Source organism: Heterodontus francisci, chromosome 4, assembly GCF_036365525.1.
Source record: "Heterodontus francisci isolate sHetFra1 chromosome 4, sHetFra1.hap1, whole genome shotgun sequence".
Taxonomy (NCBI): Eukaryota; Metazoa; Chordata; class Chondrichthyes; order Heterodontiformes; family Heterodontidae; genus Heterodontus; species Heterodontus francisci.
In genome coordinates this window covers 13,958,960-13,986,894 of record NC_090374.1, presented here as the reverse complement: position 1 = coordinate 13,986,894, position 27,935 = coordinate 13,958,960, and the positions used below count along the sequence as shown (strand labels likewise).

General features: G+C 53.4%; 1 protein-coding gene and 1 long non-coding RNA gene across 5 annotated transcripts in view; one reads left to right on the top strand and one right to left on the bottom strand.

The window, feature by feature from the left end:
- The window catches only part of LOC137368904 (serine/threonine-protein kinase NIM1-like), a 105,124-nt gene that overhangs the window by 66,726 nt on the left and 10,463 nt on the right, over positions 1-27,935 (top strand). For all 3 annotated transcript variants that reach the window (XM_068029179.1, XM_068029181.1, XM_068029182.1), the window contains exons 2-3: positions 1,995-3,758; positions 26,876-27,144. In XM_068029179.1, the coding sequence (XP_067885280.1) occupies positions 3,467-3,758; positions 26,876-27,144 (561 nt within the window). In that variant the 5' untranslated portion in view covers positions 1,995-3,466. The remainder of the gene's footprint in view (positions 1-1,994; positions 3,759-26,875; positions 27,145-27,935) is intronic.
- On the bottom strand, positions 27-27,717 carry LOC137368905 (uncharacterized). Of its 2 annotated transcripts, XR_010974835.1 has the most exons (3): positions 27,558-27,717; positions 2,122-2,292; positions 27-421 (listed from the first exon to the last, which is right to left on the bottom strand). It is a non-coding gene; the product is annotated as an uncharacterized lncRNA (long non-coding RNA). The 2 variants fall into 2 exon arrangements; XR_010974836.1 differs by lacking the exon at positions 2,122-2,292.

Here is a 27,935-nt window from a genome sequence, read left to right as displayed (position 1 = left end):
AATTCCATTTGTCATAAAATCAGATGTAATGAAATATATATTCCTTTTATTTCGATTAATGAGATGTGAGTTTCACTGGCAAGGCCAGTATTTATTGCCCATCCTTAATAGCCCGAGAAGGTGGTGGTGAGCTGCCTCCTTGAACCGCTGCAGTCCGTGTGGGGTAGGTACACCCACAGTGCTGTTAGGAAGGGAGTTCCAGGATTTTGACCCAGTGACAGTGAAGGAACGGCGATATAGTTCCAAGTCAGGATGGAGTGTGGCTTAGCAACTGCTGCCTTTGTCCTTCTGGGTGATAGAGGTCGCGGGTTTGGAAGGTGCTGTCTAAGGAGCCTTGGAGAGTTGCTGCAGTGCATCTTGTAGATCAACGGTGTTCACCCTATCTGCATTAAGTCCTACGTGGGGGCCGGTGAGAACATTTCTGAAAGATAATAAAGGCTTTTTAAGTTTTTCTTACTATTAATCAAAACAACAAAAAATTTGCATTTTTGTGAACAAGCTTTAAATGAGAAGAATAATTTATTGATTTACTTTCTCATCACTATGTTGAACACTGATTTAGTGAGATACCTGGCATTGTTTTTGCTTGCACAAGTAATCTATGTCTGCCCACACACATGATGTAGCGGTACAGAGTATTCGGATAGATGTCCATCTGACCGGAGTGATCTTGATCTCTTTCTCTCCCCATCTCTCTCTCCCTCTCTGTGTCCATCTCTCTCCCCTCTCTCTCCCCTCTCTGTGTCCATCTCTCTCTCCCCCCTCTGTGTCCCTTCCCCCCCCCCCTCGCTCTCTCTCCGCTCTGTGTCTCTCTCTCCCCCATTTCTCTCTACCTCCTCTTTGTCCTCCCTCTCTCACCCCACTGCTTCCTCTCTCCCCCCTCTGTCTCCCTGCCTCTCTGTGTCTATCTCTCTCCCTCTGCTCCCCGGGCCAGTGCTGGTTTAAAGGGCTGTGTGGCTCTCTTTCTCTGTGCTCCCTCAGCGCCGCTGCACCCCGCTCCTCTGTCTGTTTGCTGACCCGCTTCCTGCTCTGCCCTCGGCCTCTCTCCCTCTCCTCCGCAGCAGCCATTTCCGCTCACTCCCTGAGCTGCCTGAAAATAGAGGGGCGGTCATTCCCAGCACCCCTGTGCCGAGAATCGCCAATCAGTGCTCACCCCTCCCGGGCAGCCTGCTGTCAGGCACAGACAGTGACCAACCAGAGACAGGCCTCTGCTGTCCGTCAGAAACAGAACCCCCCGTACCCCCTCCACCTGACCTACAGTTTAATCAAAGCCAAGCTACACGCCTCCTCCAATAGCTATTGGCCAGTACCAGACATCCTGCCGTCAACCAAAGCCAAGCCTTGGACAGCAGCTGTCAGTCACACAGGATTGGCAGGTGGAATCGAAACCTTTGGCGGCCCGTATGTTGTATATGGAAAACACAGCCGCCATGGTGCGTTGGTGGCGGAGGGAGTGAATGTTGAAGGTGGTGGATGGGCGCCGATCAAATGAGCTGCTTTGTCCTGGATGGTGTTGAGCTTCTTGAGTGTTGTTGGAGCTGCACCCATCCAGGCAAGTGGAGAGTATTCCATCACACTCCTAACTTGTGCCTTCCCTTTTAAGTGTCTGAAAGACGAGTGTGGTAGTTTCTTGCGAGGTGATGCCATTTTATATGGTCTGTCTGCCTCGATAACCCTAGGTGTTTGGAATCACAGAATTGTTACAGTGTAGAAGGAGGCCATTCAGCCCATCGTGAAATCTCTATGATGTGTGTCTTTTCACTTGCGTTTCTATAATGCCTTTCACGACCTCAGGGCTTCCCTAAAGCGCTTTACAGCCAATTAAATACCTTTGAAATGTCATCACTGTCATAATATGGGCCAGCTTTATGCAGCCTGTCCTTATAATTTAACCCTTTGAGTCCCTGGTATAATTCTTGTGATTCTTTGTTCTGAAAATAATTATCCTGTCAAAAGCTTGTCTGGATTAAGATTGGTCTAATTTATTCCTGCAGGGTGAAAGAGCACCATCACACCTTCTCAGACTGTAGCAGCATCTGAAGGAACGTCAACACAAAGGAGATGGAGAGAGAGAGAGAGAGAGCTGACAGGGAAATAGAGGTTTGATTTCCTGAGACACACCTGACTTTTCAGCACAGCTGCTGACGATTCTCCAGCTCCCAGCGCCTCTGAGGGATCAGTTGAGAGACCCTGGTTTGCAAAAAGGTTTCGAATCCAGCGTGAAGAGACACCCTCCTCCTTTCCCCATCCAGTCCAACTTCTCTGCCACCTCCGAATCTGCTGTGCATTATCCTGCAAAGAGAGAATAGATTGCCCTCGATCCTTCAGAGTGCTACTGGCCGGATTTAGGAGGTGGCTCAGAGTTATCAACCTGAGCTGACAGCACTCAAAGAGGCATGACAGGGGCTCAGACAGACAGATGAATTGAATCAAGTTGAAACGCCAGGCTGAGGGTAGGGGAGAGGCCAATAGTGAAGGGGCTTTAAACCACACACACACAGCTCCACTTGCAGCCTGACGATACTTTACTGCACAAAGTTACCTTGTTGTACACAAGCTTCCCACATGCTGGTTTCCTGGGAGAAGTTGGGAAATGACATGTGTTTTGATAAATATTTGACAAGGGAAAGCCTGAAGAAAACATTTTTTGAGTGAGAAGGTGGCAGCTTGCTGGCAAATCGCCAGTAAAGACCCTACCATCAGATGAAAAGAAACCAAGCCCAGTCTGTTTGCAGAGAAAAAGAATTATTCTTTCAACTCACCCAAGGGGAAACATACATCTTGCTTCCAACCTGCGGTCTGTGCGTCACCGATTTTACCGTATATAACTCTCTAATGTGAGTAGCTGTTACAAGGCAGTGAATAATCTCACTCGAAATCCACGAGGCAGGAGAAGGTTGAGAGTTTTGAGGTGCAGGAGACACCTCTCTTGAATTCCAGCTGAGAAAGACTTGCATTTCTATAGCGCCTTTCACAACCTCAGGACATTCCAAAGCATTTCACAGCCAATGAAATACTGTTGTAATGTAGAACCGCAGCAGACAATTTGGGCACAGCAACATCCCACAAACCACAATGTGACAATTATCGGATCATCTGTTTTCCTAAGTGATGTTGGTTGAGGGATAATTATTGTCCAGAACACCGGGGAGAACTCCCCTCATCTTCTTCAAATAAGCGGCCATGGGATCTTTTTCATCCATCTGAGAAGGCAGACAGGGCCTCGGTTTAACATCTCATTTGAAAGATGGCACCTTTGACAGTGCAGAATTCCCTCGGTACTGACTTGGGAGTGTCAGCCCAGACTTTGTGCTCAAGGTTCTGGAGTGAGAATTGAACCCACAATTTTCAGACACAGCGACGAGAGTGTGACCCACTGAGCCACGGCCGGAATCCAAGAGCAATGTAGGAAGAGAAAGGAAAGCCGAACCCAACCACAAAGAAGTCGTGGAGCCCTTCCCAGACTATGACTGCAGTCTATGCCAATGGCGGCACCATGGTCCACCACTGCTACACCCGGTGGAGCCGAGAGAGCAGCGCAGAGGACTGTGCGCGGGCACAGGTCTACGAGGAGGATGAGGACGGGCAGCCGCGCAGGCTGACCCCACTGGAGAGGCTGTCTCACGAGATGGCGCATGACGAGCGGACCATCAAGGAGGTGACGCTGGGGAAGAGGATTGGATTCTACCGCATGCGAGGCGAGATTGGCAGCGGCAACTTCTCGCAGGTCAAACTTAGTGTCCACTTGCTGACGAAAGGTACAAAGAGCGAGCGGGATCGGGCTTCGGACCGGGATCGGGCTTCTCTGTATCGTCAATGTGTGAATTGCTTGCCGCCTATTTATTTTCTCAGAGTGACAACAACAGAAACTTGCATTTATATAGCACCTTTAGCATTGTCAAAACATCCCAAGGTATTACACAGGAATGATATTATGCAACAATTTAACACTGAGCCGCATAAGGTGATATTAGGACAGGCGACCAAAAGTTTGGTTAAAGAGGTTGGTTTTGAGGAGTGTCTTAAAGGAGGAGAGATGGGTAAAGAGGTGGAGAGGTGTAGGGAGGGAATTCCAGAGCTTAGGGCCCAGACATCTGAAGGCACAGCCAATGGTGGAGCAATGGTGGCCACCAATGGTGGAGCAATGAAAATTAAGGATTCTCAAGAGGCCAGAATTGGAGGTGCTCAGATATCTTGGAGGGTTGTGGGGGTGGAGGAATTACAGATAGGGAGGGAATTTGAAAACAAAGATGAGGAATTTAAAATCGAGGCATTTCTGGACCAGGAGCCAATGGCGGTCAGCGAGCACAGGGGCAATGGGTGAATGGGTCTTGCTGCAAGTTAGGACCCGGGGACCAGAGATTTGGATGAGCTCAAGTTTATGGAGGGTAGAATATGGGAGGCCGGCCAGGAGTGTGTTGGACTAGTCAAGTCTGGAGGCACCAAAAGCACAGCTCATGCTTTCAACAACCTTCAAACAAGTCCATAGTAGCTGTAGACAATTGGGAGAAGCCGTGATCTGTTGTAGCATTGATCCACCTGGGTCAGAGGTTTTCGGATTCAGCCCCTGCTCGATGCTGAGTTAGCCGATGTCAGTCAGGCCGATAAAATGGGCAATAGACTGTCCCACAACGTCCCCTGGAGTAAGGGAAAGGGAAAATAAGCCAAGGGTTTCCACTCCTGTGTTTTTTCTTATTCATTCATGGGATGTGGGCATTGCTGGCAAGTCCAGCATTTGTTGCCCATCCCTAATTGCCCTTGAGAAGGTGGTGGTGAGCTGCCTTCTTAAACTGCCACAGTCCATGTTGTGTGGGCGCACCCACAGTGCTGTTAGGGAGGGAGTTCCAGGATCCAGTGACAGTGAAGGAACAGCGAGATAATTCCAAGTAAGGACAGAGGGTGTTTTCTATGTACTGCCCCCATCCTGCTGGTGAACTATCTGATGACAGCAAGTGGTGACCCTTGGGATGTCCTAAAGTGCCAATAAAGTATTTCTGAAGTGTAGTCACTGTTGTAATGTTGGAAATACAGCAGTCAATTTATGCACAGCAAGCTCCCACAAACAGCAATGAGACAATGACCAAATAATCTGTTTTAATGATGTTGCTTAAGGGATATATATTGGCCAAGGCACCGGGTAAACTCAAATAAAACAGAAAATACTCAGCAGGTCAGGCAGCATCTGTGCAGAGAGGAACAGAGTTAACATTTCAGGTCGATGACCTTTCATCTGTTCGAATGTCAGATTTCTGCCATCTGCAGTATTTAGCCTTTGTACGAGGAAAAATACCCCTGATCGTCTTCAAAATAGTGCCATGGGATCTTTTATATCCAGCTGAGAGGGTAGATGGGGTTTCAGTTTACATCTCACCGAGCGGGCAGCACCTCCCCCTCAGTACTGCACTGTGAATGTCAGCCTGGACATTGTACTCAAAGCCAACAGGAGGGTTTGAACCTGTAACCACCAGCAAACTTACACCAACTGAGCCATAGCTGACACCCTACACTAATATCTTGACACTCAGGGTGGAATTTTATCAGCTGCACAAAGCAGCTTTGGTGGTGGGAGGGCAGGGAATTTTTGAAAGTTGTGCCTGGGTTGTCTATCCAATGTGTTCCCACCTCCGAATGCTCATATTGGGAGCGGAGTCAGATCGACATCAGCTACTCGCCGTTAAGATCAATTAATGTACGAACCTGGCAGCGGTGACACCGCCGGGATCTTCCTGATGGCAGACAGACCCCTCCACTCCCCCCTCGTCCTGCTGAGGCTAAAGCCTGGCAGGTGTCTGGAGGCGGCTCCCGGTGGCAGACCAAGGGCCAGCGGGGCCTCCTTTAATTCCCCCTGCCCCCTCCCTCCGAGCAGCGGATGTCAGAGGGCCACCGCTGCAGCCACAGGACATCCTGCGACAGGTTCCCCCTCCACACTGCTGGTCTGGCAGCTGGAGCCACACTTATTTTTACAACTTTCTGAAGTCTTTAGAAGGCACCTCCATTTTGAGATGCCCTTGCAGTCCCCCAACTACATCAGCAGTACCACCCCTCTTTTTTTATTCATTCATGGGATGTGGGCATCGCTGGCTCGGCCAGCATTTATTACCCATCCCTAATTGCCCTTGAGAAGGTGGTGGTGAGCTGCCTTCTTGAACTGCTGCAGTCCATTTGGGGTAGGTACACCCACAGAGCTGTTAGGAAGGGAGTTCCAGGATTTTGACCCAGCGACAGTGAAGGAATGGTGATATAGTTCCAAGTCAGGATGGTGTGTGACTTGGAGGGGAACTTGCAGGTGGTGGTGTTCCCATGTATCTGCTGCTCTTGTCCTTCGAGATGGTAGAGATCGCGGGTTTGGAAGGTGCTGTCTAAGGAACCTTGGTGCGTTGCTGCAGTGTATCTTGTAGGTGGTACACACTGCTGCCACTGTGTGTCGGTGGTGGAGGGAGTGAATGTTTGTGGATGGGGTGCCAATCAAGCAGGCTGCTTAGTCCTGGATGATGTTGAGCTTCTTGAGTGTTGTTGGAGCTGCACCCATCCAGGCAAGTGGAGAGTATTCCATCACACTCCTGACTTGTGCCTTGTAGATGGTGGACAGGCTTTGGGGAGTCAGGAGGTGAGTTACTTGCTGCAGAATTCCTAGCCTCTGATTTGCTCTTATAACCACAGTATTTATATGGGTGGTCCAGTTCAGTTTCTGGTCAATGGTAGCCCCTAGGATGTTGATAGTGGAGGATTCAGCGATGGTAATGCCATTGAATGTCAAGGAGATGATTAGATTCTCTCTTGTTGGAGATGGCCATTGCCTGGCACTTGTGTGGCGCGAATGTTACTTGCCACTTATCAGCCCAAGCCTGGATATTGTTCATGTCTTGCTGCATTTCTACATGGACTGCTTCAGTATCTGAGGAGTCGTGAATGGTACTGAACATTGTGCAATCATCAGTGAACATCCCCACTTCTGACCTTATGATGGAGGGAAGGTCATTGATGAAGCAGCTGAAAATGATTGGGGCTAGGATACTACCCTGAGGAACTCCTACAGTGATAGGCATGATGGGCTGAATGGCCTCCTCCAGTGCTGCATGATTCTATGATAAGCTATAACCAAGTTGTCAGATTACAAGCTGGAGGGAAAAGGAGCTTCATTGCCAGCACTCTTTGGTGTGGCTCTTGGTTACTGGCTGAGAGTGGTTTTGGCCGAGTTATGGCTTATTGGAAAACCATGGACTCAATATGTGTTATTTTAAAAATGAAATAAACCAGGGCAAAGCCCACAATGTGAAGTGGAAAACAATAGGAGAGATAATAACATAATCAGGAAGTAGTGATTGGGTCACTCAAAGATTGGGTTTTAAAAGCCAATAGACTGGAGGAAGACAAGACTGTAGAAGGTGAGGAGATAGTGACCTACTCTTCTATGAGTCATACCATAGAATCTTGTATGCTCACCTGAAAGGGAAGCTGATTCTCTATTGAAGGTCTCATCAGAAACATGGCATCATTGACAGTGCAGCACTCCCTCAGCGTGGATTTTATTCTCAAGTCTCTGGAGTGGGACTTGAACCCACAATCATTTTAACTCAGAAATAAGAGGGCTACCAACTGAGCCAACACTGACATACTGGACAAGAATGTGCTAAAGAGGAGGAAGGTTAGATACATGACATTTCGATACATTAGGAGGCAAGAAAGGGAGTGATGAAGAGTGAGATATCGAGGAACAGCTCTTGAGTGAGGGAGTGTGGGCATAGCTCTGTCCTCTTTATTTCTTGAATGTATCACAGTGCAGAACGGGCGTCAAAATTCTCCCAGGACAGGTACAGCACAGGGTTAGATACAGAGTAAAGCTCCCTCTACACTGTCCCCATCAAACACTCCCAGGACAGGCACAGCACGGGATAGATACAGAGTAAAGCTCCCTCTACACTGTCCCCATCAAACACTCCCAGGACAGATACAGCACGGGATTGGCTGTTGCTTGATTGGAGGTGCTGAGTGCTGATTGCAGCAACGAGCCTCAGCTGACAGTGCTGGTGGCAGTTGCAGAGATGGAGAGAGGAGTTACACTGAGCAGTTACAACCAAGCAGAGGGAAAACTTGAACAACAATCACCTTAAAAAAAAAACAGGGATTGGCTCCTCTGTGATTGGGAATGCTGAGTGATTCAACGAGGTGCAGCTGACAGTGCTGCAGTCAGTTGCTGGAGGTGCTGCTGGAGAGGGAGTGCTGAGGAGGGAACTGCAAAAACCTTTCAACAACTTTTGCTGCAGAGGAAAGAATTTGGAATAAGCCTGTATTTCGAGGTGGGTGTTGAGCACCAGACTCTTATTTCATTTGGACTGTTGTGGGAGGTGGAAGAGGCCAGAAGAACAAGGGGTGGGGGCTATACAATTCTGCAGGGAGCTGGTGCAGTTGCACTAAAGTTGCAGGGAAGCTCCCTCCCCACCCCAATTGCCCAGCCTGAGTCAGCTGAAGCTGCCTGGCTAATAGAGACATAAGGATCGAACTAGAGCCTGGGCAGCTTTCGGCTGACCCAGGTGAAGACCCCTCCCACAACCAGAAGACCGGAAGACCAGGAGTGTTTACAGTGCTCTGAGTACCACCCTTTAAGGAGAAAAAAAGCAAAGTCATCGCTTGCAGCCTGTCTTTCCCCTTTCCTGTGTACCCTCAGCCTCTTCCCAAACCTCCTAGTTGGTTTGTTTGTTTGTTTGTTTGCTTGCCTGCAATTTGGGGGTGGGTTTGGCTCTTGAGCCATGGCAAGCCCATTATCACCGGTGGCGGGGCCTTCTCATACCTATGCGGCTGTAGCCTCTGTGGCTGCCCGTGTGACCCCGTCACCTTTTAAATTCATTACTTCAAGCCATGGGGTAAAGAGCTACCCCCACCCCAATATGTCTATAGAGGCCTGCGTAAAGGCAATGGCCGAGGTTGTCGGCCCCTCGGCCATTGTGGCAGCCTCAAAAATGTACGGGCAGGCTGTGTTCTTCCTGAAGGCCAAGCGGACCATGTCCCTGGCCCTGAATGAAAGGCTCACTGTGGGTTGGACTTTCCTGCCGGTGGACCCTCTGGGGGCCACTGCGCAGCGGATAATGTTATCAAACGTCCCGCCCTTTATTCCCAGTGAGCTCCTCCTTCCCCACCTGCACCACAAGGGGGAGGTGAGGTCGGGGATCACCCCAGTCCGGCTTGGTCTTCGGGAACACAGCCTCCAACATGTCTACTCCTTCCGCCGCCAGGTATTTATGCAGCTGGCGCGGGAGGAGGACTCGGAAGGCCAATTTAATGTGGAGTTCCAGGGGACGGCCTATCGCGTCTTTTGGACCTCGGACGGGGCGCGGTGCCACGTCTGCAAGGGGGTGGGGCATGTTCGTAAGAACTGCCCCAACCTCCCGGCTGTCAGCTCCACCTCAGCGGCCCAGGGTCCTCCGACTCCCCCAACACATCCAACAGACACTACTCAGTCAGTTCCGGAGGCTGTGGTTTTCACAGCCTCCAGTGGGGAGGGGAGTTCCCGTCCGAGTGGAAGGAAGACGCGGAGGCAAAAGAAACATCAAGAGGCGCGTCCCCTGGACACATTGAAACAACCCGAGCCTGAGCTCAGCCCAAAGCCCGTTCTCACGGAATCCATCTGTCCCAGGGCTGGGCTCAGGCCCAGGGGGACTAAAAAGAAGGAGGGTGCGTAGGCGGAGGCCTCTGATGACATGGAGGTCTCTGAGCTTCTGCGCCCTAGTGGGAAAAAGAGGAGAAGGCACCCCTCCACAGAGGTAACGAGGGGCCCTGAGGCGCAGGGCCCATCTGTTGGAGGGGAGCTGTCTCCTGTTTCGGGTCCCCAGGTTTCCCCTACCGCCACCACCAAGGCTACAAAGTCCGGGCAGGAGCACCCTATTCCTCAGGATGGAGGGGAGGGGACGGCCCCGGTACTTGAGGCCCCTCCTGAAGGAGTAAGTGGGGCCCTGCTTGTGGTGGGGGAGCCTGGGGACGCCGCCCATTCTGCCACTGCTACTGGGTCAGGTGCCCTGAGTGAAGGGGAGGGCGAGGCCCCAGAGGGTCGGCCCTCCCAGCCGGAGTCCACCACCAACCAGGAGACACCCGACCCGGTTATAACTGAGAATGCTGCCCCATCTGCTGGGCCTGTGGGTGCTGGCGGAGCAGGAGATGGCTCCCTCTCTCCGCCTCCGGTCTCGGCTCCGGCTGGATTTCCGGAGTCAGGAACTTCTGTCTCCCCTGGACCACTCATTGGCCTGGGGACGGAGGTGGAGGGGGGTCCTGAACTGCTGGTGCCCACAGGCTCCAGTTTCACAGTAGAACCCAGAGAGGACCCCTCCGCCATCGATCCTGGGGGTGGGATCATGACGGAGGCAGGACCAGCTGGCGCGGCCGAGACATCCGCCCCACAGTGTGTGGTAGATGTGTCGGCCGCTGGCGGTGATGACCCGGAGGAGGATGGGGATTCGGTGTGGGGCACGGAGGATGACCTTGATTCCATCGCCAGTGAGGTGGTGGAGTCCCTCGTGCCTCCCACCGAATCTCCTCTCCACGTCGGAACTCCGGGATTTCCTTGCGGTTTGCAGGGGTTGCCGCAATAAAGTTCAGCTGGCCCTCAGCCGTTGGTCGAATCTGGCGCTGATCATCCAGTCCGTCCGTGCCGCCCTTAAGATAGCGGGCAGCGCGCAGGCGTGAAACTGGTTGAGAGGCGCCGTTTTAATGTGTTCCTCAATGGGTTGCTGGGGGAGTGGAGGGCCAGGTGCACTTCCACTCCCTCCTCACAGTGAGGTGTTGGTGACGGGTTTTAAGTACCTTTGACATGAAGATAACCATAGCCAGCCTCAACATCAACGGCGGCAGGGGGTCTCACCGCAGATTTCACAATCTTTCAGTCCTTAGGGAAGGGAGATACATGGTGAGCTTTCTGCAGGAAACCCACACCGTTCTGGGACAGGAAGCCACCTGGCTCCTGGAGTGGCAGGGTGGGGTCTACATGAGTCACCTCACCCTTATTTCTCGTGGGGTGGCTACCTTGTTGGCCCCGACTTTTCAGCCGGAGATCTTGGGGGTCAAGGAGCTAGTGCCGGGCCATTTGCTCCTCCTCGCCGTTTGCCTGGGTAGCGTGCTGCTCCACTTTGTGAACGTGTACGCGCCCAGGCCCGGCGCGTTGCAAGCGCGCTTCTTTGAAGAAGTGTCCGCTCTCTTGAGCTCCATCGCTAGCAGCGAGTGCATCATCATCGGGGGGGATTTTAACTGGAAGATCCTGCAAGATTTGGACCACGCCTCACCCTTCTACTCGCTGGACAAATGGCGGGGTGTCCGTAAGCAGCTTGTCGAGCTGCTGGCCGACTACGGATCCTGCATCACGGATCCGGAGGGAATGGGCCTCCTGGTCCGTACTTATTACAGTGCGTTGTTCTCTCCGGATCCGTCCAGTGAGGATGCGCGCAGAGTTTTGTGGGAGGACTTGCCGCAGGTCAGCCGAAGGATTGGAGGCTCCGCTCACGTTGGCGGAGCTGACTGGCGCCCTCCACCAGCTCTCAAGGGGCAAATCCCCAAGGCTGGATGGGTTGACCGTGGAGTTCCTCAGGGCGTTCTGGGACGTCCTGGGGGACGATTACACGTGGGTCCTGGGGGAAAGCCTGGCGACCGGGCAGATGCCCCCCTCGTGGTGAAGGGCGGTCATCGTCCTGCTGCCGAAGAGGGGCGATCTCCGCCTGCTTAAAAACTGGCGTCCGGTCTCCCTTTTCAGCACGGATTATACGATCTTTGCCCGGGCTCTGTCTACTCGCCTGGGCTCCGTGCTGGCCCACATGATCCACCCCGACCAGTCCTACACGGTCCCGGGCCGGTCCATCCAGGACAACATCCACCTGGTCCGGGACCTGATCCATCTTTCTCAGAGGACTGGTCAGTCGGTCGCCTTTCTCTCCCTCGATCAGGAGAAGGCGTTCGACAGGGTGGATCACGAATACCTTTTCGGGACTTTGTGCGCTTTCGGACTCGGGCCGCATTTTGTGGCCCGGGTCCGACTTTTATACGCCGCCGCAGAGTGCCTAGTCAAAGTTAACGGGTCCTTGACGGTGCCCCTTCGCTTTGGGAGAGGAGTGCGTCAGGGATGCCCCATCTCCGGCCAATTGTATACCATCTGCGTGGAGCTGTTCCTGCGCCTGCTTCGCGGGAGGTTGACGGGATTGGCTCTGCGCGAGCCGGCCATGCCGGTCATCCTCTCAGCTTACGCCGACGACGTGCTCCTCGCGGTCACAGATCCCTTTGACTTGCGGAGGATGCGCGACTGCCAGCAGACCTTTTCTGCCACGTCCTCCGCGAGGATCAATTGGGAGAAATGTTCCGGACTCCTGGTGGGTCAGTGGCGGGTGGACTCCCTGCCGGAGGAGATGACACCTTTTGCGTGGAGCACCACGCACCTCCTCTATCTGGGAGTCCACCTTAGCCCCGCTGAGGAACCCTGGCCGGCAAACTGGCAGGAGTTGGAGACGAAAGTCACCGCTCGGCTGGGGCGCTGGACAGGACTGCTCCGAGTGCTTTCCTACAGGGGCCGAGCGCTGGTCATAAACCAACTGGTGGCCTCCATGTTGTGGTACCGGTTGGTCACTTTGGCCCCGCCCCCTGCATTTGCCAACAAGATCCAGAAGAAACTCGTCGATTTCTTCTGGGGCAAGAAGAAACACTGGGTCTCTGCCGCCGTCCTGAGTCTCCCGATTGAGGAGGACAGCCAGTCGCTGGTGTGCGTCCGCACCCAGGCTGCGACTCTCCGCCTTCGGACCCTGCAGAGATACCTGTACGTCGAGTGACCTCCCAGATGGTGTGCGCTGGCGACGTATTTTTTCCGCCAGTGTCACTGCCTTCAAGACGACACGCAGCTCCCGGTGGAGTCCGTTAGCCGCGCCTCTCTGAGGGAGTTGCCTGTCTTTTACCGGGATCTATTCCGAGTCTGGAACATGGTCGCCTCCAGTCAGGGCGCTCCCCCGCCGGCGGAGGAGAGCACCTCGGCTGCCCGGGTGGCCGACTCTGGGGACGGTCCGGCGGGCGGAGGAGTAGCCGAAACCCCCGGGACGACCCTCACTGCGGGTGGCAAGTGGGCTCGGGAATGCTCATCGGACCCAGGCCCCGAAACCCTCCTCGGGAGCCGGTCCCGCACAACCTGAGCCGCCTCTCGGAAATACCCTCCGTGTCCTTCCAATCGGTGCGGAGGGGTTTCCTGTACGGGCTGCTCCTGCACACTCTCCAATTCGTCGCCCTCGTCAGCAGGCCGGACACGCCCTGGCGGTCCGCGTTGCCATCTGGCGGCGAGGGGAAACCCCGATGGAGGTCTCTCTATGCGGGAGTCTTCCCCCTTTACACCGGGGACCTGGGGTGGAGGGTGTTGCACAGGGCAGTCCCGTGCAATAGACTTTAAGTAGGTTCACGGACTCCCAGGCTGCCTGTACTTTCTGTGGCCTGAACGAATCCATGTTCCACATATATACGGAGTGTGCGAGGTTGCAGCCCCTATTTGAGTATCTGAAGGGGCTGCTCCTCAAGTTCTGGCTGCACTTCAGTCCCACGCTCCTGATCTTTGGGCACCCGGTGCGGAGGGGCATGGGCCGGGAGGAGGATCTCCTCGTCAGACTGCTCTTGGGCCTGGCCAAGGTGGCAATTCACAGGTCCAGGCTGCGGTCCGTCGGGGGGTCCGTCCTCCCCAATTGCCTGCCCCTCTTCCGCGGTTACGTTCGCGCCCGGGTGTCCCTGGAGAAGGAGCATGCGGTGCCCGCCGGTACGCTTGAGGCCTTCCGTGACCAGTGGGCACCGCAGGGACTGGAGTGCATCATTGACGCCGAGAATGGCATTTTAATTTGAGTTTTTTGATATTTATCTGGTTTTAATAAAGTTATTTAAAAAAATATAAGTATGTTTATAAAGGGGGCCTGAGGAATAAAGGCCCCCTCGACATAGAATATATAAAATGGGCCTGGGGTATGAAGGCCACTTGGAAAAAAAAATGGGGTTATAAAAAAAAAAGAAAAAAAAAGGAAAAAAAAAGAAAAAAAAAAAGGGGGGTTAGATACAGAGTAAAGCTCCCTCTGCACTGTCCCCATCAAATACTCCCAGGACAGGTACAGCACTGGGATTGGCTGGGCAATTTGGGAAGCGCTTCCTGCCTACAGTCAGGGAGAGCAGCTGCACCTGTGTTGCTGCAACTGCAACTGGAGTGGAGTTACTGGAGAGGAGAGAGCAGAGTGGAGTTACTGTAGAGAGGTGACTGTAGAATGGAGACAGCTGCATTTATTGTGGAACTTTTGCAAGACTAGGAAGACCTGCAAGTCATTTTGGAGAGGTGGGTGTTGGAGCACCAGAGAACTGTTGGTTGTTTGGACTGGGCGGAGGGAGGAGGCACCGGAAGATCCAGGGGTGGGGCTGCCAAATTCTATAGGGAGCCCTTGTACTTGCTCTTGTGTTTATCTGCCATCTTGCACAAACGGGGCTCCCTTCCACCCCCCCCCCCCACAACTGTGTTGCTCAGGACGGCTGGAGCTGCCCGGCTGAAGACTACCTTTATACAAGAGCAGAAAAGGGAGAGAACCGGGCAGCTTTAGCCGACCCGGGCGAAGAGCCCTCCCCTAACTGAAAGGCTGGACTGTAGACTCTGCAGCAAGGTGCTCCAACCACCAATTGAAGTGTAACATCCTTGCAGCTGTTCTCTCCCTTCCATCACTCGGCCACCTATCCTCTCCTCTCCTTGTCCTTTCAGACCTATACTCCTCTACTCCCATCCTCCCCACCCCCCCCAATCATATTGCTTGAGTTGAAGGGGAAACTGTTGTGTGCTTTGTTTCTTGGGGGTGGGCGTAGCTCTGCAACACCATGGCAAGCCCCTCTTCGCCGGTGGCGGGGTCCTCCCATACATATGCTGCTGCGGCTGCTGCAGCTGCACCTGTTGCCCCGACACCGTTTGCATTAATAACATTAAAGCATGGGGTTAAGAGCTACGTCCACCCAAACATGTCAATTGAAGCATGCGTAAAGGCAATGGCCGAGGTTGTCGGCCTTTCGGCCATTGTTGCTGCCTCAAAAATGTACGGGAAGGCGGTGTTTTTCCTGAAGACCGAGCGGGTGGTGTCCCTGGCTCTGAGCAAGGGGCTCACCGTGGGCGGGACCTTTCTGCCAGTGGACCCCCTGGAGGCCACTGTGCATAGGGTCATTTTATCTAATGTCGCGCCCTTCATTCGTGGTGAGTTCTTCCTTCCCCACCTGCACCATCTGGGGGAGGTAAAGACGGGGCTCAACCCAGTCCCACTCGGTCTTCGGGAGAACAGCCTTCGGCATGTGTACTCTTTCCATCACCAGCTATTCATGCAGCTGGCGCGGGAGGAGATCACAAATGGCCATTTTTTTTTAATTCATTCATGGGATGTGGGCATCGCTGCAAGGCCAGCATTTATTGCCCATCCTTAATTGCCCTTGAGAAGGTGGTGGTGAGCTGCCTTCTTGAACCGCTGCAGTCCATTTGGGGTAGGTATACCCACAGTGCTGTTAGGAAGGGAGTTCCAGGATTTTGACCCAGCAACAGTGAAGGAACGGCGATATAGTTCCAAGTCAGGATGGTGTGTGACTTGGAGGGGAACTTGCAGGTGGTGGTGTTCCCATGTATTTGCTGCCCTTGTCCTTCTAGTTGGCAGAGGTCGCGGGTTTGGAAGCTGCTGTCAAAGGAGCTTTGATGCATTGCTGCAGTGCATCTTGTAGATGGTACACACTGCTGCCACTGTGCGTCAGTGGTGGAGGGAGTGAATGTTTGTAAATGGGGAGCCAATCAAGCGGGCTGCTTTGTCCTGGATGGTGTCGAGCTTCTTGAGTGTTGTTGGAGCTGCACCCATCCAGGCAAGTGGCGGGTATTCCATCACACTCCTGACTTGTGCCTTGTAGATAGTGGACAGACTTTGGGGAGTCAGGAGGTGAGTTACTCGCCTCAGGATTCCTAGCCTCTGACCTGCTCTTGTAGCCATGGTATTTATATGGCTACTCCAGTTCAGTTTCTGGTCAATGGTAGCCCCTAGGATGTTGATAGTGGGGGATTCAGCAATGATAATGCTGTTGAATGTCAAGGGGAGATGGCTGGATTCTCTCTTGTTGGTCATTGCCTGGCACTTGTGTGGCGCGAATGTTACTTGCCACTTATCAGTCCAAGCCTGGATATTGTCTAGGTCTTGCTGCATTTCTACACGGACTGCTTCAGTATCTGAGGAGTTGCGAATGGTGCTGAATGTTGTGCAACCATCAGCGAACATCCCCACTTCTGACCTTATGATTCAAGGAAGGTCATTGATGAAGCAGCTGAAGATGGTTGGGCCTAGGACACTACCCTGAGGAACTCCTGCAGTGATGTCCTGGAGCTCAGATGATTGACCTCCAACAACCACAACCATCTTCCTTTGCGCTCGGTATGACTCCAGCCATCGGAGGGTTTTCCCCCTGAATCCTATTGACCTCAGTTTTGCTAGGGCTCCTTGATGCCATACTCGGTAAAACACTGCCTTGATGTCAAGGGCAGTCACTCTCACCTCACCTCTTGAGTTCAGCCCTTTTGTCCATCTTTGAACCAAGGCTGTAATGAGGTCAGGTGCTGAGTGACCCTGGCGGAACCCAAACTGAGCGTCACTGAGCAGGTTATTGCTAAGCAAGTGCCGCTTGATGGCACTGTTGATGACACCTTCCATCACTTTACTGATGATTGAGAGTAGACTGATGGGGCGGTAATTGGCTGGGTTGGACCTGTCCTGCTTTTTGTGTACAGGACATACCTGGGCAATTTTCCACATTGCAGGGTAGATGCCAGTGTTGTAGCTGTACTGGAACAGCTTGGCTAGGGACGCAGCAAGTTCTGGAGCACAGGTCTTCAGTACTATTGCCGGAATATTGTCAGGGCCCATAGCTTTTGCAGTATCCAGTGCCTTCAGTCGTTTCTTGATATCACGCGGAGTGAATCGAATTGGCTGAAGTCTGGCATCTGTGATGCTGGGGACTTCAGGAGGAGGCCGAGATGGATCATCAACTCGGCACTTCTGGCTGAAGATTGTTGCAAATGCTTCAGCCTTATCTTTCGCACTGATGTGCTGGGCTCCCCCATCATTGAGGATGGGGATATTTGTGGAGCCACCTCCTCCAGTTAGTTGTTTAATTGTTCACCACCATTCATGACTGGATGTGGCAGGACTGCAGAGCTTAGATCTGATCTGTTGGTTATGGGATCGCTTAGCTCTGTCTATTGCATGCTGCTTACGCAGTTTGGCACGCAGATAGTCCTGTGTTGTAGCTTCACCAGGTTGACACCTCATTTTGATGTATGCCTGGTGCTGCTCCTGGCATGCCCTCCTGTACTCTTCATTGAACCAGGGTTGGTCTCCTGGCTTGATGGTAATGGTGGAGTGGGGGATATGCCGGGCCATGAGGTTACAGATTGTGTTTGAGTACAATTCTGCTGCTGCTGATGGCCCACAGTGCTTCATGGATGTCCAGTTTTGCATTGATAGATCTGTTCAAAATCTATCCCATTTAGCACGGTGATAGTGCCACACAACACGATGGACGGTATCCTCAATGTGAAGGCGGGATTTCGTCTCCACAAGGACTGTGCAGTGGTCACTCCTACCAATACTGTCATGGACAGAAGCATCTGCGGCAGGCAGATTGGTGAGGACGAGGTCAAGTATGTTTTTCCCTTGTGTTGGCTCCCCCACCACCTGCCGCAGACCCAGTCTAGCAGCTATGTCCTTTAGGACTCGGCCAGCTCGGTCAGTAGTGGTGTCGCGAGCCACTCTTGGTGATGGACATTGAAGTCCCACACTCAGAGTACATTTTGTGCCCTTGCCACCCTCAGTGCTTCCTCCAAGTGGTGTTCAACATGGAGGAGTACTGACTCATCAGCTGAGGGAGGGCGGTAGGTGGTAATCAGTAAGAGGTTACCTTGCCCATGTTTGACCTGATGCCATGAGACTTCTTGGAGTCTGGAGTCGATGTTGAGGGCTCCCAGGGCAACTCCCTCCCTACTGTATACCACTGTGCCACCACCTCTGGTGGGTCTGTCCTGCCGGTGAGACAGGACATACCCGGGAATGGTGATGGCAGTGTCTGGCACATTGTCTGTAAGGTATGATTCTGTGAGTATGACTGTCAGGTTGTTGCTTGACTAGTCTGTGGGACAGCTCTCCCAATTTTGGCACAAGCCCCCAGATGTTAGTAAGGAGGACTTTGCAGGGTCGACAGGGCTGGGTTTGCCGTTGTCGTTTCCGGTGCCTAAGTCGATGCCGGGTGGTCCGTCCGGTTTCATTCCTTTTTATAGACTTTGTAGAGATTGGATACAACCGAGTGGCTTGCTAGGCCATTTCAGAGGGCATGTAAGAGTTAACCACATTGCTGTGGGTTTCAATGTAGAGTTCCAGGGGACGGCCAACCGCGTCTTCTGGACCTTGAACGAGGCACGGTGCCATGTCTGCAAGGGGGTGGGGCATGTTCGTAAGAACTGCCATAACCTCCCGGCTGCCAACTCAACCTCGGCAGCCCAGGGTGGCGCCGCTGCACCTCCTCCCATCCCGCTACACCTCCACCAGACACCATTCAATTGGTTCTGGAGGCTGTGGTTTTCACAGCCTCCGGCGGGGAGGGGAGTGCCCGTCCGAGTGGAAGGAAGGCGCGGAGGAAAAGTAAACACCGAGAGGCTCGTCCCCTGGACGCCGTGACACAACCTGAGCCTGGGCTCAGCCCAAGGCCCGCTCCCAGGGAATCCACCTGTCCCAAGGCTGGGCTCAGGCCCAGAGTAACTAAAAAAATGGAGGGTGCGGAGGTGGAGGCCTCTGATGACATGGAGGTCTCTGAGCCTCTGTGCCCAAGTGGGAAAAAGAGAAGGCACCCCTCCACAGAGGTAACACAGGGCCCTGAGGTGCAGGGCCCATCTGTTGGAGGGGAGCTGTCTCCTATTTCGGGTCCCCAGGTTCCCCCTACCACCACCAACATCAAGGCTGCAAAGTCTGGGCAGGAGCTCCCTATTCCTCAGGATGGAGGGGAGCGGGAGGCCCCTGTACATGAGGCCCCTCCTGGAGGAGTAAGTGGAGGCCTGCTTGTGGTGGGGGAGCCTGGGGGCGCAGCCCATTCTGCCACTGGGTCGGGTGCCCTGAGTGGAGTGGAGGGGAGGGCGAGGCCCCAAAGTGTTGGCCCTCCCAGCCAGAATCCACTCATAACCAAGAGACACCCGACCCGGTTCTAACCGAAAATGCTGCCCCATCTGCTGGGCCTGTGGGCGCTGGTGGAGCGGGAGATAGCCTCCTCTCTTCGCCTCCGGTCTTGGCTCTGGCTGGATTTCCGGAGTTGGGAACTTCCGTCTCCCCCGGGCCGCTCATTGGCCTGGGGACGGAGGTGGAGGAGGGTCCTGAATCGCTGGCACCCACAGGCTCTAGTTTTACAGTAGAACCCAGAGACGACTCCTCCGCCATCGATCCTGGAGGTGGGATTGTGACGGAGGCGGGACCAGCTGGCGCGGTCGGGATGTCCGTCCCACAGTGTGTGGTAGGTGTGTCGACCGCTGGCGGTGACGACCTCGAGGAGGATGGGGACTCGGTGTGAGGCACGGAGGATGACCTTGATTCCATCACCAGTGAGGTCGTGGAGTCCCTCGTGCCTCCCGCCGAGTCTCCTCTCATCCCCATGGTGGAACTCCGGGATTTCCTCGCAGCTTGCAGGGGTTGCCGCAATAAAGTTCAGCTGGCCCTCGGCCGTTGGTCGAGTCTGGCGCTGATCATTCAGTCCGTCCGTGCCACCCTCAAGAAAGCGGGCGAGGGCACGGGCGTGAAACTGGTTGAGAGGTGCCGTTTTAATGTGTTCCTCAATGGGTTGCTGGGGGAGTGGAGGTCCAGGTGCACATCCGCTCCCTCCTCACAGTGAGGTGTTGGTGACGGGTTTTAAGTACCTTTGACATGAAGATAACCATAGCCAGCCTCAACATCAACGGCAGCAGGGGGTCTCACCGCAGATTTCACAATCTCTCAGTCCTCAGGGAAGGGAGATACACGGTGAGCTTTCTGCAGGAAACCCACACCATTCCGGAAGACGAAGCCACGGCTCCTGGATTGGCAGGGTGGGGTCTACATGAGTCACCTCACCCCTATTTCTAGTGGGGTGGCTATCTTGTTGGCCCCGACCTTTCAGCCGGAGATCTTGGGGGTCAAGGAGCTGGTCCCGGGCCGCTAGCTCCACCTCGCCGTTCGCCTGGGTAGCGTGCCGCTCCACTTTGTGAATGTGTACGCGCCCAGGCCCGGCACGTTGCAAGCGCGCTTCTTTGAAGAAGTGTCCGCTCTCTTGAGTTCCATCGATAGCGGCGAATGCATCATCGTCGGGGTGGGGGATTTTAACTGCACCCTCGAGGTGGGGGATCGCTCCGGTCCCCAGCGCGGCCAAGCATCGGTGGAGAAGTTGAGGGGACTGATCAGCTCCCTCAACTTGGTGGACGTCTGGCGGAATCTCCATCCCGACTCCAGCGCCTTCACGTGGAGGTTTGGAGGAGGAGGGTCCCGAATCGACCGCCTCTACTTTGCGCAGGCGTACGTCTCCCGCGTCTCAGCGGCCTCCATGCGGCTGGTGCCGTGCTCGGACCACCGCCTGGTGTGGGCGGAGTTCACTCCGCTCCGCACGCGGGCGGGGTCCGCGTACTGGCACTTTAACAACAGGCTGCTAGAGGACGAGCGATTCCGGGACTCGTTCTGTCGATTCTGGACCGACTGGAGAAGGAAGCAGGGGGGGCTTTCCCTCCTTGAGGCTATGATGGGATGTGGGCAAGACTCACATCACGTCTTCTGTCAGGAGTACGCGAAGGGGTCGACCAAGAGGTGGGAAGCCGAGATCGGGCGCTTAGAGGCGGAGGTGCTCAACTTGGAGTCCCGCCTCAGTCATGCCGTCGTGGACCCGGCCCTGTGGCAGGCGTACAAAGAGAAGAAGGGCGCGCTGAGGGACCTGCAGCTCATAGGGTCCCGAGGCGCGTACGTGAGGTCGCGGATCCAGATCCTGGAAGATTTGGATCGCGCCTCACCCTTCTTCTACTCGCTGGAAAAATGGCGCGGGGTCCGTAAGCAGCTCATCGAGCTGCTGGCTGACGACGGATCCTCCATAAAGGATCCAGAGGGAATGGGCCTCCTGGTCCGTACTTATTACAGTGCGTTGTTCTCTCCGGATCCGTCCAGCGAGGACGCGCACAGAGTTTTGTGGGAGGACCTGCCACAGATCAGCCTGGAGGGCGCCAAAGGATTAGAGGCTCCGCTCACGTTGGCGGAGCTGACTGGCGCCCTCCACCAGCTCACGAGGGGCAAATCCCCAGGGCTGGACGGGCTGACCGTGGAGTTCCTCAGAGCGTTCAGGGACGTCCTGGGGGACGATTACGCGCAGGTCCTGGGGAAAGCCTGGCGACCGGGGAGATGCCCCCCTCGTGGCGCAGGGCGGTCATCGTCCTGCTGCCGAAGAGGGGCGATCTCCGCCTGCTTAAAAACTGGCGTCCGGTCTCCCTCTTCAGCACGGATTATACGATCTTTGCCCGGGCTATGTCTACCCGCCTGGGCTCCGTGCTGGCCCACATGATCCACCCCGACCAGTCCTACACGGTCCCGGGCCGGTCCATCCAGGACAACATCCACCTGGTCCGGGACCTGATCCATCTTTCCCAGAGGACTGGTCAGTCGGTCGCCTTTATCTCCCTCGATCAGGAGAAGGCGTTCGACAGGGTGGATCACGAATACCTTTTCGGGACTCTGCGCGCTTTCAGACTCGGGCCCCATTTCGTGGCCCGGGTCTGACTTTTATACGCCGCCGCAGAGTGTCTGGTCAAGGTTAACGGGTCCTTGATGGCGCCCCTTCGCTTTGGGAGAGGCGTGCGTCAGGGATGCCCCATGTCCGGCCAATTGTACACCATCTGCGTGGAGCCCTCCCTGTGCCTGCTTTGCAGAGGTTGACGGGATTTGCTCTGCGCGAGCCGGCCATGCGGGTCGTCCTCTCGGCTTACGCCGACGACGTGCTCCTCGCGGTCACAGATCCCGTTGCCTTGCGGAGGATGCGCGACTGCCAGCAGACCTTTTCTGCCGCGTCTTACGCTAGGATCAATTGGGAGAAATGTTCCGGACTCCTGGTGGGTCAGTGGCGGGTGGACCCCCTGCTGGAGGAGATGACGCCTTTTGCGTGGAGCACCATGCACCTCCTCTATCTGGGAGTTCACCTTAGCCCCGCTGAGGAAGCCTGGCCGGGAAACTGGCAGGAGTTGGAGGCGAAAGTCACCACTCTGCTGGGGCGCTGGACAGGACTGCTCCGAGTGCTTTCCTGCAGGGCCAAGCGCTGGTCATAAACCAACTGGTGGCCTCCATGCTGTGGTACCGGTTGGTCACTTTGGCCCCGCCCCCTGCATTTGCCACCTAGATCCAGAAGAAACTCATCGATTTCTTCTGGGGCAAGAGGAAACACTGGGTCTCCCGATCGAGGAACAAAGAACAAAGAAAATTACAGCACAGGAACAGGCCCTTCGGCCCTTCAAGCCTGCGCTGATCCAGAACCTCTATCTAAACCTGTCGCCCATTTTCTAAGGGTCTGTATCTCTTTACTTCCTGCCCATTCATGTATCTGTCTAGATACATCTTAAAAGACGCCATCATGCCCGCGTCTACCACCTCCGCTGGCAACGCGTTCCAGGCACCCACCACCCTCTGCGTAAAGAACTTTCCACACATATTCCCCCCTAAACTTTTCCCCTTTCACTTTGAACTTGTGTCCCCTTGCAATTGAATCCCGCACTCTGGGAAAAAGCTTCTTGCTATCCACCCTGTCTATACCTCTCATGATTTTGTACACCTCAATCAGGTCCCCCCTCAACCTCCGTCTTTCTAATGAAAATAATCCTAATCTACTCAACCTCTCTTCATAGCTAGCGCCCTCCATACCAGGCGACATCCTGGTGAACCTCCTCTGCACCCTCTCCAAAGCATCCACATCCTTTTGGTAATGTGGCGACCAGAACTGCACGCAGTATTCCAAATGTGGCCGAACCAAAGTCCTATACAACTGTAACATGACCTGCCAACTCTTGTACTCAATACCCCGTCCGATGAAGGAAAGCATGCCGTATGCCTTCTTGACCACTCTATTGACCTGTGTTGCCACCTTCAGGGAACAATGGACTTGAACACCCAAATCTCTCTGTACATCAATTTTCCCCAGGACTTTTCCATTTACTGTATAGTTCACTCTTGAATTGGATCTGCCAAAATGCATCACCTCGCATTTGCCCTGATTGAACTCCATCTGCCATTTCTCTGCCCAACTCTCCAATCTATCTATATTCTGCCGTATTCTCTGACAGTCCCCTTCATTATCTGCTACTCCACCAATCTTAGTGTCGTCTGCAAACTTGCTAATCAGACCACCTAGACTTTCCTCCAAATCATTTATGTATATAGGTAGGTGGTAGGGAAATATAGGGACAGGTGGGGATGTTTGGTAGGAATATGGGATTAGTGTAGGATTAGTATAAATGGGTGGTTGATGTTCGGCACAGACTCGGTGGGCCGAAGGGCCTGTTTCAGTGCTGTATCTCTAATCTAATCTAGTCTATATCACAAACAACAGTGGTCCCAGCACGGATCCCTGTGGAACACCACTGGTTACACGTCTCCATTTTGAGAAACTCCCTTCCACTGCTACTCTCTGTCTCCTGTTGCCCAGCCAGTTCTTTATCCATCTAGCTAGTACACCTTGGACCCCATGCGCCTTCACTTTCTCCATCAGTTTACCATGGGGAATCTTATCAAACGCCTTACTGAAGTCCATATATATGACATCTACAGCCCTTCCCTCATCAAGCAACTTTGTCACTTCCTCAAAGAATTCTATTAAGTTGGTAAGACATGACCTTCCCTGCACAAAACCATGTTGCCTATCACTGATAAGCCCATTTTCTTCCAAATGGGAATAGTTCCTATCCCTCAGTATCTTCTCCAGCAGCTTCCCTACCACTGACGTCAGGCTCACCGGTCTATAATTACCTGGATTATCCCTGCTACCCTTCTTAAACAAGGTCCTCCGGGACCTCATCCGTGTTTAAGGATGTTGCAAAGATATCTGCTAAGGCCCCAGCTATTTCCTCTCTCGCTTCCCACAGTAACCTGGGATAGATCCCATCCGGACCTGGGGACTTGTCCACCTTAATGCCTTTTAGAATACCCAACACTTCCTCCCTCCTTATGCCGACTTGACCGAGAGTAATCAAACATCTGTCCCTAACCTCAACATCCGTCATGTCCCTCTCCTCGGTGAATACCGATGCAAAGTACTCGTTTAGAATCTCACCCATTTTCTCTGACTCCACGCATAACTTTCCTCCTTTGTCCTTGAGTGGGCCAATCCTTTCTCTAGTTACCCTCTTGCTCCTTATATATGAATAAAAGGCTTTGGGATTTTCCTTAACCCTGTTTGCTAAAGATATTTCATGACCCCTTTTAGCGCTCTTAATTCCTCGTTTCAGATTGCGCCTACAATCCCGATATTCTTTCAAAGCTTCGTCTTTCTTCAGCCGCCTAGACCTTATGTATGCTTCCTTTTTCCTCTTAGCTAGTCTCATAATTTCACCTGTCATCCATGGTTCCCTAATCTTGCCATTTCTATCCTTCATTTTCACAGGAACATGTCTCTCCTGCACGCTAATCAACCTCTCTTTAAAAGCTTCCCACATATCAAATGTGGATTTACCTTCAAACAGCTGCTCCCAATCTACATTCCCCAGCTCCTGCCGAATTTTGGTATAGTTGGCCTTCCCCCAATTTAGCACTCTCCCTTTCGGACCACTCTCGTCTTTGTCCATGAGTATTCTAAAACTTACGGAATTGTGATCACTATTCCCAAAGTAGTCCCCTACTGAAACTTCAACCATCTGGCCGGGCTCATTCCCCAACACCAGGTCCAGTATGGCCCCTTCCCGAGTTGGACTATTTACATACTGCTCTAGAAAACCCTCCTGGATGCTCCTTACAAATTCTGCTCCATCTCGACCTCTAACACGAAGTGAATCCCAGTCAATGTTGGGAAAATTAAAATCTCCTATCACCACCACCCTGTTGCTCCTGCAAGGAGGGCGGCCAGTCGCTGGTGTGCGTCCGCACCGAGGCTGCGACTCTCCGCCTTCGGACCCTGCAGAGATACCTGTACGTCGAGTGTCCTCCCAGATGGTGTGCGCTGGCCATGTATTTTTTCCTCCGGTGTCACTGCCTTCAAGACGACACACAGCTCCCGGCGGAGACCGTTAGCTGCGCCTCTCTGAGGGAGTTGCCTGTCTTTTACCGGGTTCTTTTCCCAGTCTAGAACATGGTCGCCTCCAGTCAGGGCGCTCCCCCGCCGGCGGAGGAGAGTGCCTCGGCTGTCCGGGCGGCCGACTCCGGGGACGGACCGGTGGGCGGAGGAGTAGCCAAAGCCCCTGGGACACCCCTCACTCCGGGTGGTGAGGGGGTTCGGGAGCGCTCTGCGCTCCCGGCCAAGCTGACCCCCGCTCGGCCGGAACTGCTCATCGGACCCAGGCCCCGAACCCCTCCTCGGGAGCCGGTCCCGCACAACCCGAGCCGCCTCTCGGAAATGCCCTCCGTGCCATTCCAATCGGCGTGGAGGGGTTTCCTGTACGGGCTGCTCCTGCACACTCTCCACTTCCTCGCCCTCGTCAGCCGGCCGGACACGCCCTGGCCGTTCGCGTTGCCATCTGGTGGCGAGGGGAAACCCCGATGGAGGTCTCTCTACGCGGGAGTCTTCCCCCTTTATATCGGGGACCTGGGGTGGAGGGTGTTGCACAGGGCAGTCCCGTGCAATAGACTTTTAAGTAGGTTCACGGACTCCCAGGCCACCTGTACTTTCTGCGGCCAGGACGAGTCCGTGTTCCACATTTATACGGAGTGTGCGAGGTTGCAGACCCTCTTTGAGTATCTGAAGGGGCTGCTCCTCAAGTTCTGGCTGCACTTCAGTCCCACGCTCCTGATCTTTGGGCACCCAGAGTGGAGGGGCGTGGGCCAGGAGGAGGATCTCCTCGTCGCTCTGCTCCTGGGCCTGGCCAAGGTGGCAATTCACAGGTCCAGGTTGCGGGCCGTCGGGGGGTCCGTCCTCCCCGATTGCCTGCCACTCTTCCGCGGTTACATTCGCGTCCGGGTGTCCCTGGAGATGGAGCATGCGGTGTCCGCCGGTACACTTGAGGCCTTCCGCGACCGGTGGGCACCGCAGGAACTGCAGTGCATTGTCGACGCCGAGAATGGCATTTTAATTTGAGATTATGTTTATTTTTCTGTTTTTAATAAAGTTATTTTTGTAAATATGAAAATATCAAGGGGGCCTTGACATGAAAAATATAAAAGGGGCCTGGCGTGTAATGGCCACCTTAAAAAGAAAAAGAAAACGGGGGTTCGATACAGAGTAAAGCTCCCTGTACACTGTCCCCATCAAACACTCCCAGGACAGGTACAGAACAGGGTTAGATACAGTGTGAAGCTCCCTCTATATTGAAGACCTTTACCCCATGTAGGAGACAAACTGAGTGTGTCTAAGTGACATTTTCCATAAGACCACTTCAGTCAAGAAAGAGAGAGTGAGCAGTCTTTAGATCTCATCAGTCTGGGCTTGATTTGAACCTGAGTCTGAGTGATGAAAAGCTGGTGTAAACCACCCAGTCTCCCTTATCGTTACTGAACTGAATGTACATCTAACTCAGTATTAATAAAGCTTTTCACTCTAATGGATCCCAGGTCTCTCAGTTACCAAGTGTCAATCTTTGATTGAATTTTCTTTGCACATCTGGTTATTTTTGGCACCTGGTCTCACCTGCTTTCTTGGTTTATTTTTTCTTCAGAAAAAGTTGCCATCAAGATATTGGACAAGACAAAGCTGGACCAGAAGACCCAGCGTCTCCTGTCTCGGGAGATCTCCAGTATGGAGCGTCTCCACCATCCCAATGTCATCAGGCTCTACGAAGTGATCGAGACCCTGTCCAAACTTCACCTGGTGATGGAATATGCCGGTGGGGGTGAACTGTTTACCAAAATCAGCACTGAGGGCCGGTTGTCGGAGGCAGCCAGCAAGGTCATCTTTGCACAGATTATCTCGGCAGTTAATCACATGGTAAGAACTCATTATGTAACCTTCAGCTGCCACTGGGATAGAATGATGCAACACAAGAGGCGACCATTCAGCCTATTGTTCCTGTGCCGGCTCTTTGACAGAGTCATTCAATTATCCCCGCCCCCCACCCCCCCACCTGCTCTTTCCCCATGGCCCTGTATTTTTTTAATTAAGTATTTATCAAATTCCCATTTGGAGGTTGAATCAGCTTCCCCCCTTTCAGGCAGCACATTCCACATCATCAGAACTTGCCACATAAACATTCTCCTCATCTTCCCTTTGGTTTTTTGCCAATTATCTTCAATCTGTGTCCTCTGGTTACTGACTCTCCTGCCACTGGAAATAGTATCTCCTTGCTTACTCTGGCAAAAACCATTCAGAATTTTGAACACCTCTATCAAGTCTCTACTCACCTTCTCTGCTCTGGGGAAAACAATCCCAGCTTCTTCAGTCTCTCCATGTAACTGAAGACTCTCATCCCTGGTACTATTCTCGTAAATCTCCTCTGCACCCTCTCCAAGGCCTTAACATTCTTCTTAAAGTGTGGTGTTAATAACTGAACACAATCGTCAAGCTGGAGCCCAGCCAGTGCTTCTGTACTCTCTGCCTCTATTAATAACGCCAAGGATTCATTTACTTTTTTAACCGCCTTTGTAACTTGTCCTGCCACCTTCAAAGATTTTTCTATATGCACACGCCGGTGTTTCCGTTCCCGTGGCCCTTTCAAATTGAACCATTTAGTTTATATTGCTTGTGCTCATTTTCTTTCCAAAATGCATCACTTCAAACCT